We start from the raw sequence: 13907 nt of genomic DNA, 5'->3' as shown, positions 1-13907 counted from the left end.
TCTGGAGATATTTAAGAGTAGGTTAGATAAATGTCTATCAGGGATGGTCTAGACAGTATTTGGTCCTGCCATGAGGGCAGGGGACTGGACTTGATGACCTCTCGAGGTCCCTTCCAGTCCTAGAGTCTATGAATCTATGAATCTGAACTAGGGTAAACCATAGCAAAGGGTCACTTCCCTTCCCACAGCCACACAGGGCAGCTCTGAATGGGGTGGGGAAAAGGTGATGAGAACCAATCAACAAACTGTTGCTCCCTGATTTTCTGCCCTTTCCAGAGTAACCTGGAAGCTGCTCTAATGTGCAGCAGCTGGCTATGGTCATTAAAAACACTAATTACTAATCTTTATGCTTGCTCTGATTCATAGCAACCATGTTGGAGAGCTGTAGCATACAGAAGACTGACTCAAGGAACAGATCGTTAAGCAATTGTTTTTATTCCACCTGTTCAGTCACAGTAGGTGTCAAGTTTGAAGCATGCACAAATGTTTATTAATAAACAATTTCTTTTTGGGAGTGAACTAATTAAGGCGAGGGTAGCTATGCCCCAGCGATATTAAATAGTGTCTATCAATTATGAGAATTATCAAGAACATTAACATATATTCTGAGAAGCACAATACACTATTAGAAATCTCAGTAAAGAACAGTGCCCCTTCAGAGTTCACTCACAAAAGTGTTTTGGAAACGTGAGCATTTCAGAGGTGAGTTTTGAATACCTAGAGGCTTTCTGTATTTTCAAAATGCTTCTCACCAAATGTGTGTATTTACCTGTGTAGATGTCTGAATTCCAATACTTATTATGACAACCATTACAACCTGTACAAAATAAATCAGTGGAAGCTTTCCAACATAAAAAACAGAAGAGCCAAATATTCATACTATCGCCACATCAAGGGCAAACAACATTTCAAAGTCATTGCGCTCCCTGAATTCTGGCAACAGAAATTCCAGTTAAGCAATTTCAAATAAATTATCCTTACCTTAAAGCATGAGATTCAACCCTAAATCAAGAAACTTCCCAGAACTCTTGTACATTTAACTCATAGATGTACGAAACCTTCCATTTAAGTACACATGGAATTCTGGATGGAAAAGACCCAAATATGAGCTGATCTTTTTTGGAACTTAAAAAGGCAAGGAAGAATTTTTTAAGTAATAATTGGCTCAGCTGGACACCAGATTATGCCGCTGACCAGTTGTTTCAGCAAAACTTCCGAAAAATCTTGCCAATTCCCACTGCCTCCTTGTTTTGTTACAATTTTCTTATTCTTATGGCAGTTATAACCCATTCAATATTTTGATACACAAAATTAACAATTCAGAGTTTCTCTCTATCTTAGTCTGATTTTGTTCCATTTGGACCTATTAAAATTTTTAATTCTGGTATAGGTGTATTTTGAATTAGAATTCACAATTGCTATTCAGGTATAAATTTGAGTAAGTTGAAGTTTCTCTTTCATCATGGAATTACTATTATTTGAGGTTTGGGGTGTCTCTAGGTAGAAAGGACATAAATATCTGAGTAAAATGTAAATCTGAATTAGTGCATGTACCAACCTACATGGAACTTGGAAGAAGGAACACAAGTTGCAGGAGAGAAGAGTTTGGAGAAGGCACCAGGAAGTCAGTCTGTGTGTACATGGCTTGAATGCTAGCTGCAGTTGCAGAACCTTGGTAAACAGTTCTGTGAATGAAAAGCCAGTTTAAAAAGTGTAGCGTTCTCTCGCATTATTACCAAGCATGTGGTACATGCTCAAGATCTTCAGTCTTGCTGCAAGTCATCCAATCTGCATTTCAGTAGTAGGCCCTTTCAGTTCACCATTGGGTTACTCAGTTCACACTTCTGAGTAACCCAGTGATGCAGGTGTGACCATCTTGAACCCCACATTTCTGTATGCATTCTGCCTTAGAAGCTTGTTCAATCCAAGGTTCTGTAGCTAAAAGATTGCTTATTGTTTCACTTATTTGGGATGTCTTCATGGTTCCTTTTCAGTGTTGGTACACAAAACAAAAAACCCACAAACCAAAAACACCTTCTGTAGTACATCTCTAAAATATTAATTATAGTAGATAGAAATGCAGCCTCAGTAGAAATGACTGTACTGAATTTATATAATATATAAATCCCCCATGATCACCACTAACCTGCCCTCCTTCCATTATTCTGAATTTTTAACAATGTTAACCAGGATTTATAGGATATATTTATGCACAACATTGACTATTCCCCATTTCAGTGTCTGCAGCTAGGTTTCCCAGGATTCCTTATTAAGTCAGATAACATACACAATCTCTTAGTGGTCTTTGGATAAACATATACATAGGGAAAGATATGTATGGCTTTATATTCATAGCATGTTTTGTGCATTGAAGTGAAATGCTTTTAGAAGTGTTAAAATAGTCATCAACAGTCAAAGTCTAACCTCCAATCTGTACAATCTCAGATGTCAATAGAGCAAATGAGAGTAAAATTTGGCCAAAGGAATTTGTCCTGAAAGGAACGGAAAGTCCTTAAGCTGTGCATTTCCTCCTCTCACTCTTTAACCCCCCTCCCCTCACTTGCCCAAATCATAGAAGGGGATTCTTTAAAGCGCTCACTAAGAGAGAAATCGACTATAGCAGGGGTTCTCAACCTTTTTTTTTCTGAGCGCCCCAACATGCTATAAAAATTCCACTGCCTGTCTGTGCTATAACAACTGTTTTTCTGCACATATAAGAGAGGGCCAGTGTTAGGGGATAGCAAGCAGGGCAACTGCCTGGGGCCCCACGCCACAGGGGGCTCTGTGAAGCTAAGTTGCTCAGGCTTTGGCTTCAGTCTCAAGTGGTGGGGCTTTGGCTTTACACCCTGGACCCCAGCAAGTCTTCTGCCAGCCCTGCTTGGCAGACCCCTGAAACCTGCTCGTGGCCCCCGGACCCCAGCTTGAGAACCACTGGACTATAGGAAGTAGTTGTCTGCATAAATTTCACTGCAAATAAACTTGAGCTTGATCCCCTACAATATCAACATGCTAAAGACCTTCAGGCTCAGTTATCATTCCCCTAGCTGCTGTAGCTTTTATGCAGTCCATTTGTCTGAACATCTGCCTGCTGGGAGACACACACTGAGCAATATAAGAATTTATTTGCACCACTGCTATAGAAGCATCCTATTCTTTAAGCATCTTTTTTTAGGGAGACCCCTCCCCGCCCCCCATCTATCTGAGCAATATGATGCATTTGAGCAGCCTGAGGTCTAGGGTGACACGGAAAGCTTGTAACTAAAGAATATTTATGTCTGCCTGCACCATTAGCTGTGAATAGCTTCATGTCTCAGATAAGGCAGTGAGAAGAAATCATCATGTGCAAGATACTACGTTGCACTGAGACACCCTTCAGTGTAATGGGAGTTGGGGGACTGACAATCAGGAAGTCTGTTATGGTTCCCTGAGTCTCTTCCCAGTCTGAGGCTAGAGCAGCTTAATGGGTGTTCTGATATGCACGAGTGGACAACCAGCATCAGCTGGCAACTGTCCTCCAGGTAAAGATGGCCAAAGAGTAGCATGCTCTGGATCAGGGGTAGGCAACCGATGGCACATGTGCCAAAGGCGGCATGCAAGATGATTTTCAGCGGCACTCACACTGCCTGGGTCCTGGCCACTAGTCCGGGGGGCTCTGCATTTAATTTAATTTTAAATGAAGCTTCTTAAACGTTTTAAAAACCTTATTTACTTTACATACAACAATAGTTTAGTTATATATTATAGACTTAGAGAAAGAGACCTTCTAAAAATGTTAAAATTTATTTCTGGCATGTGAAACCTTAAATTAGAGTGAATAAATGAAGACTTGGCACACCACTTCTGAAAGGTTGCTGATCCCTGCTCTGGACACTCTCCTCTCATCCCTCTCCACATGCTTCCCATGCATAGATCATGGGGAAGGGAGGCATAGGCATTCAAGGCTTGCTGGTGCTCCCTCGCAGAGGAAACAAGGCCAGATTTTATTCCCTTTGTGTTGCCAGCAGGTTTCAGAAGCAGAGAATTTTTGTCCTTTATTTTTAGCAATGAAATACTATCAGATGGAGACTGGAGAACAAGAACAATGATTTAGAGCTATAGTACTATGTTCCACATCCAAAGATGACAGAAAGATAAACACTACAATCAGAGAGAGCATTGTTATATTCAGGTCACAAAGATTCACAGAGCAGAGTTGTCTTCTCTCTATACGACACATCACTAGCAGAATGATTTATAAAGCCCAAGACCCATATCAAATTTGTGCCACCATGACAAGAACAGAAGTTTATCAAATATGTAAATCCATCACTTAATCTGTCATCTTTATTCCTTTTCCTTTTTTCACTCTTTGCTAAGCAACTATGCTATATGGGCAGTGGAGGATTCTAAAACCCTCATCTGAACAGCAAGTATTCAGAGCACTTTTGTGAACAGGACACTTCAGAAGTTAAAACAAATAAAAATGTAAGAATGGGCTTTATTGTAAAGCCATTTGATTTGTGTATCTAGTGGGTGCATGTCACCATACCAAAGAAATCAACCTGTTCGAATCTTGAGAATATGGAAAGTTATTAAAATATGCAATAAGATCTAGCTCTACAAAAAGGATGGAACTACGAACCTGTGATCAGAAACACCCTGAGTTAGTCAATGCCTAGCCAGCAGGGAGAGTGGCTCTAAACTTCATCACACCAATCAGCCAAATTGTTGGGCCTAGATAAACATACTCCTAATCCAGTCTATTTTAAAAATTAGCTTTAACTGTGTTGACTCACATTAAAGGTCTGAAAATCCACCCATTGACTTCCATGAGTGCAGGATCAAAATCTAAAAGAGCTCTCCCATGCCACTGAAAAGACCAAAGCTTTTCTCTAAGTGAACGGAAGTCAAGAAGATTATCCATCAAGAAACAGGATGGAAGATTATTTTCTCTTTTATCATTTTATAGACCACAATTATCATCTAGCATGGTGTAACTATTACCTCTTTCCTGTTGTGACACTGCATCCATATTCTTCATAGTGATATTATGATATGATTATGGCATAATTATGATGCATTTTGTACAAAATGAGCATAGAAGGGGTCATTGGAAAAGTTATGATTTGCTGAATATGATTATTTTATTTGTATGCATGTATCATTTTTGTATTTGAAGCTATGAATATAGTAACTCCTCAATTAACATTGTCCTGCTTAAAGTTGTTTCAGGGTTACGTCCCTGCTCAATTAGGGAACATGCTTGTTTAAAGTTGTGCAATGCTCCCTTATAATGTAGTTTGGCTGCCTGCTTGTAAGATTCTGTAGAAGAGCGGCAACTTTACATGGGAGCATTGCACAAGTTCCGCTTCTCCGCCTCCTCCCCTCTCCCTCCCAGTGCTTGCCCCATCGGTACTTAGGACTTTCAGGGAGGGAGGGGCAGGAGCAGGGAAGCACTACATCTCTGCTCCTCCCCCTCCTCCCCGAAAGTCCTAAGCGCCGCCAAACAGCTGTTTGGTGGCCCTTAGGGCTTGGGTGGGGTGGGCCTGGAGCATTCCTGGCAAAGTCCGAGCCTGTTCTTCTCTGGTGAAGCTGCCTCTGCTGCTGCAAAGGTGCTTCCTAGCATCCTTGCCTGCAGCGGGCTGTGCCTGTGTGTGGTAAGCCAGGGGCACTATCCAACCACAGTACAGTACAGTACTGTACAGTATATAATACCTTTTGTCTGGCCCCCACAAAAATTTCCTTGGAATCTAACCCCCCACGTTTACATTAGATCTTATGGGGAAAATTGGATTTGTTTAACATTGCTTCACTTAAAGTTGCATTTTTCAGAAACATAACTACAACCTTAAGTGAGGAATTACTGTACTGACAATGTATCTGTATTTCAAATGTAGTTACACCTGGGCAACATCCATTAGGCAAGATGCTTCTGATCTAGATAGCTGACTGTGGAAGGCCTATTCAAGGAAGTGGGCCATTAGGGAAAACAATAGGTCTTAAAGAAGCTTATCCTCCATCTGGTGAACCATCCTGAGAATGTTCCAGATAGCCTGTAGTGACTGACATGACTCAGCAAGATATGCAAGAGCATGTGACCAGGCCACTCCATTTTGGGATGTCTATTTTTCTATAAACTTGTCTGGGAACCAAGTTTGGGGAGTGGGGTGGGAAGGCTCCCACTATATGCTAACGCTATGTAAGGCAGGGAGTGACATCATCTGTTGTTCTTCACTACCCACACAAGAAAACTTCGTGAAACACCTAAGTAACAAAGACTGAACTGGGGGAAGTGCTGGACTCAGGCTAAACGGATTTTTAGCCTATGTATGAAAACCTGGGGATCCCAAGCTGCAAAGCAAGTGCAGCTTGTGCCTTAAGAAGCTGCAAGCCTGCTTGTATCATCAGTCAGGGTGAGAGACTGTCAATTCAAATCCTATCTTTCTAGTAAGGTAAGCTTAGTTTGTGTTTTTATTTATTAGGTAATGTGCTTTGATCTGTTTGCTATCACTTACATTCTATCTATTTATAGTCAATGAACTTATTTTATGTTTTAATCTAAACCAGTAAATTTGGAGTGAAGTGCTTGGAAATCTTAGCTCAAGGGGCAGGAGTTGTTGCATTTCCTCTTCACATTAAGGGGAGGCAAACTGCATAATAAATTCATACTGGTCGGGGTTTTGACCAGAGCTTGCATGTAACTGCAGCTGACTGTGTCTCTACCTGTGTGAATGCTGGTGGAAGCATAGGACCAGGAGTGGGTCTGTAGCTTATCACAGCAGCACACAGAGAGGGAGCCCAGGCTGGTGAGTCAGAGGGCTCAGTGGTACCCCAGTTCCAAGTGGCACCCTAAGGGGAACCCAATCACACCTGCTACTTATCCATTTTGTACCTCTTTCTTTCTGCCTCCTCCTATTTGTGGACACCCTCCCCGTCCTTTCTATCTTCTGATACTCAGTTGAGTAACCCACAAAACAGCTAAAATGCACACAGTGGAACATAACTGACTTTAATGCAACAGACACTGAGCTTTTGCTTATCTACATGACATCCCCAACATGTGAAACAAGTTGTATGTTTGTACTGAATTCGTATTTATTCAGTTTCCAAAAATAAAAAAAGAGGAAAGCCAAGTTGTTATAGCACACTGTCAAAAACAACTCTTTCCAGATTTCAAATTAGTGGCTACAAAACTTTTGATCCTTTAGTCTTCCTCCTTTTAAGGCACTAGAAAGTCTCATTTGATTTTTAGCTGCAATATACTTGTAAGGATTCTGCTGCTAAGTTTTTCTCCCCAATGAGAATGCTATGTATATGTGTTAAAAGGTAATCTTAAAGAGGGTCAAGTTCTTTAATTATGATTTTACAGCAGTTCACATATCAAATATAAGGCTAATGAGCAGAGAATTACTGTTGGTGGAGAAAATTTAGACTATCCCATTAGAAGCTAAAAGGAGAAACACAAATCTGAAGGGTTATGTCCCTCTCAGAACTATTGAGAAAGAGAGAGAGAGAGAGAGAGAGAGACAGACAGACAGACAGACAGTGCATTTTCTATTAAATTCTTCTTTATAAGAAATAGCCAATGCTCTAATTCATAACGTAAAATTCCAGGACCAACAAACTTTTATCCAGCTAGCTATTTCAGTCACACACACTATGAATTTACATTTATGATTCAGGGCCAGATTGCAGCCTAGATTGTACAGCCATGTGAACCAGTAAGAAGAAAGTGCCCCTTACCACCTTGAGTGGCCTGTCTGTTCCAACCCTCACAGTACAGGAGTGAAGCAGACTCCAAAGAGTAGCTACTCTCTAAACCCCTATGCATGCTTGTCCTCCACAGTGCCCAAGCAGCAGAGCTGTGCCAGAATGTCAGTAGATGTTTGCTAAACCGGGTATAGGGCTTATTCTGCTCCTGGAGTTGCAAGGAAACCTGGAAGTAGGCTGTGATTCACAAGCCATTCTCTCTTGCACTAACACCGGAGGAGCCTACATCATCGTACTGCCCCTTGCTCTGGATAGTTTGTTAGTTAATGATCAAGCCTCAAAATCAGAGCTAAAGAAGAAGATTAAACTTCATTTTCAGAAAGGGTAACTCATCTTCTGCCGCAATCTGTCAAGAAATTAAGAAAAGCGGCTCACTTTCAAAATAAGTTAAATTTCAATATCTTAAATATATTAACTTCACATAAACCAGAACTTTAGCATGAAAATACATTAAAAGTTTTCTGGATATTTTCCCAGCCTGCCCATTTTGCTGAAATAAAATGACTTTTGCAAGACTGAGATTTCCAGACATTCTCTATGCCAGAAGACCAAGAATAAATTAGAGAGAGAGTAATTTGTACTACAGATTCAAAAATGGTTTTAGGACCTGGGTTGATATTTTGACACAACCCACAGCCACACGCTGCCATCTGTGGAAAGAAGTTAATGGGAAGGATAGCTGGATAGTTTTACAGAGGGTATTTTTTTTTAACAGCAACCAGGGGTCCTCTGTTCAGCCCTCTCCTTTTACAATATGAGAAGGGGTTAAGAAGAAAGTTAAATAAAAAGAAATAGTTTAGAAAAAGTTGAGATATTATAATGCATACGTTTGATAACACTTACGATCAAGTCCATTGATGTACCTCATTGTAATTTCACAGTGCCCCCAAACTGCACTGACTACAGGGTAAAGTTTTTTCCCTTTCAGTCCGCGGAAGGCCACTCCAAGATACTGTCCATCTACAATGAAACTAAGTGTTCCTTCATCCATATCCAAAACTACCAATAAGGAGTCTGGGAGTACAAAAGACTCATCTGGTTCCAAAAAAACAGGATACGTCACCCCAGGTTGGTTTTTACAATTGTGATAAAGTTTGTTACGTCCCAGATCCCAGCCCCATGATTCACTATTGCTACCAACCAATGATGTATATCCTACAGAATGTAATGGAGCTTCTGCTGTTGATACACCCACCACAGCATGTGTTCCTCGTTGCCTAGTGGGCCAATGAATTTGCCAGACATGTAGGCCTCTTATGTAGCCAACTTTGCCCCGGATGCAATCTGTGCTTTGGGCAACTGGGTGCCTATGAAAAGTTAGTTTGTCATCTTCCTTTACAAATATATTTAAAGATCGATCTTCATTGTTCCAAGCATGTTTATACTGGACCTCCAGTTGCGAAGGGGGCATATCCAGCAGCATGTCCAGTCGAGCAGGCTTGCAAAAATCTGGTCCCCTCAGCTCTCGTTTAACAGGTCTATAAGGGGGCTCTCTCACATCCACAGACTTTATGCTCCCTGAGATTTTCTGGCCCATTTCTTGGCTGCAGATTCAGAAAGGAGAAAGAAAGGTTGACTTTCGCCCAATGTTACCTCATGAAAACACTTGCACGCTGAGCCAGGGACTCGATAAGCAGACTGGATTTATTTCTCCTGTTTGGAGCCCTGTAGCAGCAATGGTTTCAGAGAAAACACACTCCTGAAAGAAAACCGAGAAGTTTCAGTTAATTAAAGAAAGCCAGTTTATCCTCTCAAACATTTCTGAAAACTTCTTCTGATCCCAGCTAGGTTATTTTAAACAACAAGAACTAACATTTCTCTGCTTTTTGTTCTCTGTCCTGCAGTACTAACCAGACTGCGAGCAGGATATTCTGAGCCCACCAGCATACAGAATACAGACAGTAATTTCCTCCAATTCATAATAGGATACAGACATTCTCCACCTTCTGCCCTTCCACCCATTTAGTCTAGCCAGGTCCATAGTGTCTTGTACAAGGCATATATTATTCCCCAGCAATAGGCATTAACATTATATTCAGCTGTATAATGATTTTTATTTACTCTTTTTGTTTCATTTTCTCACAACTAGGTCCTATGTCAGAGCCCCCTTTTCTTTCTAACTGTTCCTGTCATTACATGCCCTTACAATCCAAGGCTTTATCTTGTAACAGCAACAAACAGTGCTAATAACAAACAGCTGTGAAACTTGACTGCTTACCTTTAACATACCCTGCCCCTTAAATAAAAAGAGCATGAAACTGTCGAGCTTTATTTTCACGGAGTTTGGCGGGAGAAGAAAGAGTGAAGGAGAATAGGAGGATATAAATGCAGTAATGGAGTTTTCCAAGCTATTGAAACTACAGCATTGCAATTTCAACTCTTTGCCAGCCACCCCAGATGGGGATATCTGGCTCAGAATGCAAGCTCTTGTGCTGTGTGTGTGGTAGTGTGTGTAATCCACATGTTGCACACTGCAGCATAGCATTATTTTTAGCACAAATAAAGGATGAGAAGCACTGGGAAGTACACATTGATTTTAGTATTCTATGCACAGAGCAGGGCAACTGAGCTGGAAGAGCCCAAATATATTTAAAAGAAGGTGTTGAGGTTAATGGACATGCTCAGTAGCTGTTTCTGAAGCTGTATAGGAATGTTTTATTGTAGGCAAGAAGACTGCCAGGTCGCACCACTCTGGAGACATGAGCCAATAAGAGCACAAAGATGAGAAGTTTTATAAATATAGGAGTGGAAGGCAGTCAATTAAGTGGCTAATTGATGCAGTGCCAAGAGATGTGTCTACTGTGAGGGCTGAGTTCCAAAGAGCTGTACCAATTTGTATACAGACTTGAGATTTCTGTTTTACCAATAGCTGTGGACCAGTCAACCAAAAACCCAAGGACTGGAATGCTGGAATACTGCGGGAGAGTTGGTGTTTGTTGCCAGAAGGAGGGAAGGAGACTGATTTTCTCCCTTTTCTAGCGGATGAAAATGGAACCAGTATAATTTCTGTTGCTGCTGGTTCTGAACAGGGGCCAAAAGAAGCTTGTGGTTTTTTTAGAAAATCCAGGTAATTTCCCTCACTTATTGGAGCAGCCAATCTGTAACATTCCCGATAGCAGAAATATTTCACTTACAAGTGTATTTTCAAAAATATACCAAACCACTTCCTATAGCACCTAAGCGATCATTGCTGTGCTGCCACTCACCTGTAAACTTTCTATAATTAGTGAATAAAATAAAGAGAACTCTCGTGGCTAATGAAAATATGCTGGGAAAAACTTCCTCTCTTTTTTCTTGTATGGAGCTCTCTATTTTTCAGTTAATGCAATAAAGATTGACACCATACCCAAAATGCCAACTCCATTGCTAGAAAGCTTACTTGCGGAGCCAAAGGAAACCAAAAAATGACCACAAAGATGTGTGGAATCTGCAAATACTGAAGTGCAAGACCATAAAGAGGAGTTTGGAAAATTAAAAACTACCTTTCCAGACAGCAGGCCAAATTCAGACACACGCACACTTCAACTTTTATGTGACTTGAGCATGCTTGAGAGAGGGCAGAAGCTGGGTCAGTGAGAACATTTTTATACTTCAATCTGTACTAATGGACTCGAGGGAGATAAAATATTGACAGTAAAAATATGGAATATTAGTATTAAAGAGCAAATATTATCAGTTAAGTGTTTACCTGGGAGGTCTGTTAAGCAGACCAATTCTGCTTAGGCTGTTCATAAAATGTGCCTTGTTACAAGAACTTAAAAGATGTATACAGTCTGAAATAAGGAGGAGAATATCAAAAGGCATAAAGGGGAATTAGTAGTCCCATTGACTTTTCTGTGGGAGATGTCCTGGATTTGAAAGTTTCCCCTACAAAACACAGGACTATTGTAATTTTTCTGTGGGTATGGCGAGAGGGGGGAATTTCTCACCAGTGTAGTGCATATACCATACTGCTGCTTGCACTCCACAAAGCAAAGGGGCAGGGTTTTTACCTGCTAGGGCTAGCACTGGAAACCCCAGAGGTGATGTACCTGGGTAGATGATGGCCATACCTCCCTCGCAATGCACCAAGAATTATATTATACCAATATCAAGCATTGTTATACCAGCATCACTACCTATACTAGAAATTGTAAAAATTTACTGTTTCAGTTTCAAACCGATATAGTTAAAGGGCTACAATTATTACGTTATGCAAGTTTAGTATTTACTTAGTTTTGTGCAAAACTAACAAGAGTAACATTGGGCTAAAACAATGTTTTTTGTAACCTCATACTGATACTAAATAATTTGATCTTACCCTGCAGCATTTTATCATGGGGTTAAAAAGGACACATTTTATCATGGGGTTAAAAAGGATTGAACCATGTTACAATCTTGCTGTTACTGATGTGACAAAGATTGTGAAGGGCACTAACTTAATGGTTCTGCTCAAATTCATCCTTCCAGCAATTCCCTACTCTCACCAGACTTAACATGTTACCTCTGCTCTGGTTCACAACTGTGCATTCCTACAAAGTCATTCCCTTTATTACTACTGCGAGGCAGCCCAAGTCACAAGGCCAACTGAAGGGATGTTTGTTTAATCAAATACCACTGGACTGGAGCAGCTGAATGAAAAATTAAAGACTTAAAAGATATGCCATTACATGTTTCTAGTGTAAGTGATTAAATGTAGATTTTTTTCACCTTTTAGTGTGATGCAATCTCACATCCTCTCTCAGAGACAATCCGCACTGTATATTTTTTATTACACAGATATTTTGAAATTACTGCAACATGTGTAGGTTCCACTGCACCATTTTTACATTGCTCCTGTACACTACTAGCAATGGATCACACTGCTTCATAATTTATAGGCACATAATCTTGCATTCTGGATCAGTTTGCATTAAATATTACACATGTGAAAAAGGATGAAAACTTTATTCGAGTTGCAAATCAAGCACTCAAAATTTAGGAAATTTTATGAATTTTATGAATTATTGCCCATGCAGCCTTAATGTGACCCCTTTGAGCATATGCATTATGATATAGGTTGTAATCGTTACAACCATATCTTCCATGGGACCCATTTCATTCAGTCCATGGGATAGACTTATTCTGCAAATGAATAGTGAAAGAGGCTGTTGTCTGTAGGACTCCTGCCTCATTTATTGCAGAATCTGGAAGTAGGGTTACCAACTTTCTAATCTCACAAAACCAAACAGCCTTGCCCTGCCCCTTCTCTTGCCTCTTGTCTGAGCCCCCCCTCACCACTCACTCCAACCCTGCTTCCTCTGTCACTTGCTCTCCCCCACCTCACTCACTTTCACTGGGCTGCGGCAGGGGGTTGGGGTGCGGGAGGTGGTGAGGGCTCTGGGGTGGGGCCAGGGTGTGGGAGAGAGACCCACTGGGCTGGGGAGGGGTTAGGGCTCCGGCTGGGGATGCAGGCTCTGGAGTGGGTCCAGAAATGAGGGATTTGAGGTGTAGGAGGGGGCTCAGGGCTGGGGCTGAGGGCTAGATGCAGGAAGGAGTTAGGGTATGGGAGGGGGTTCCGACCTGGGGCAGGGTACTGGGGTGCAGGAGAGGATTCAGAGTGCAGGCTCCAGCTGGGCAGTGCTTACCTCAGGTGGCTCCCGGTCAGCGGTGCAATGGGGCTAAGGCAGGCTCCCTGCTTGTCCAGGCTCCACACAGCTCCCGGAAGTAGCTGCCACATCCAGCTCCTATGCACAGGGGTGGCCAGGTGGTTCTATGTGGTGTGCGCTGCCCACACCTACAGGCACCGCCCTAGCAGCTCCCATTGGCCACAGTTTCTCCCTCCCTGAAAGCTTTACCCCTTCTGCCTAGTCTTCTCCAACCTGTCCCTGATTCAACCCTGGGTCTGCATTCTGTACTCTTCCTCTAGCCAGTCCCAATTTCCATTTATGATGTTTCTCATCCCAGTCCCAGTTTCCTTGCCTAGCAAGGAGTAGCCTCAATTCTCTGGACTCACTGTCTCAGTCTCCTTGCCAATCATTCCCAGTAGTCCTCAGTTCCTTGTCTCAGTCTCTTCTACCAGCCAGTCTAAGTTCTCCACACCACCACCACCCAGCACTCCTAGGCACCAGGTCAGATCTGTCTTACTACCACCACACCTCCTCCCCACCCCCCAACTCACTGTTTCCTAGTTTCCTTAC

General features: G+C 41.7%; 1 protein-coding gene across 2 annotated transcripts in view; it reads right to left on the bottom strand.

Moving 5' to 3' along the window:
• The window catches only part of SPSB4 (splA/ryanodine receptor domain and SOCS box containing 4), a 212697-nt gene that overhangs the window by 117258 nt on the left and 81532 nt on the right, over positions 1-13907 (bottom strand). For both annotated transcript variants that reach the window (XM_032771730.2, XM_032771729.1), the window contains exon 2: positions 8593-9448. In XM_032771730.2, coding sequence (XP_032627621.1) covers positions 8593-9286 — 694 coding nt within the window. In that variant the 5' untranslated portion in view covers positions 9287-9448. The remainder of the gene's footprint in view (positions 1-8592; positions 9449-13907) is intronic.

Source organism: Chelonoidis abingdonii, chromosome 8, assembly GCF_003597395.2.
Source record: "Chelonoidis abingdonii isolate Lonesome George chromosome 8, CheloAbing_2.0, whole genome shotgun sequence".
NCBI lineage: Eukaryota > Metazoa > Chordata > Testudines > Testudinidae > Chelonoidis > Chelonoidis abingdonii.
This window is presented reverse-complemented; position numbering and strand designations above follow the sequence as displayed.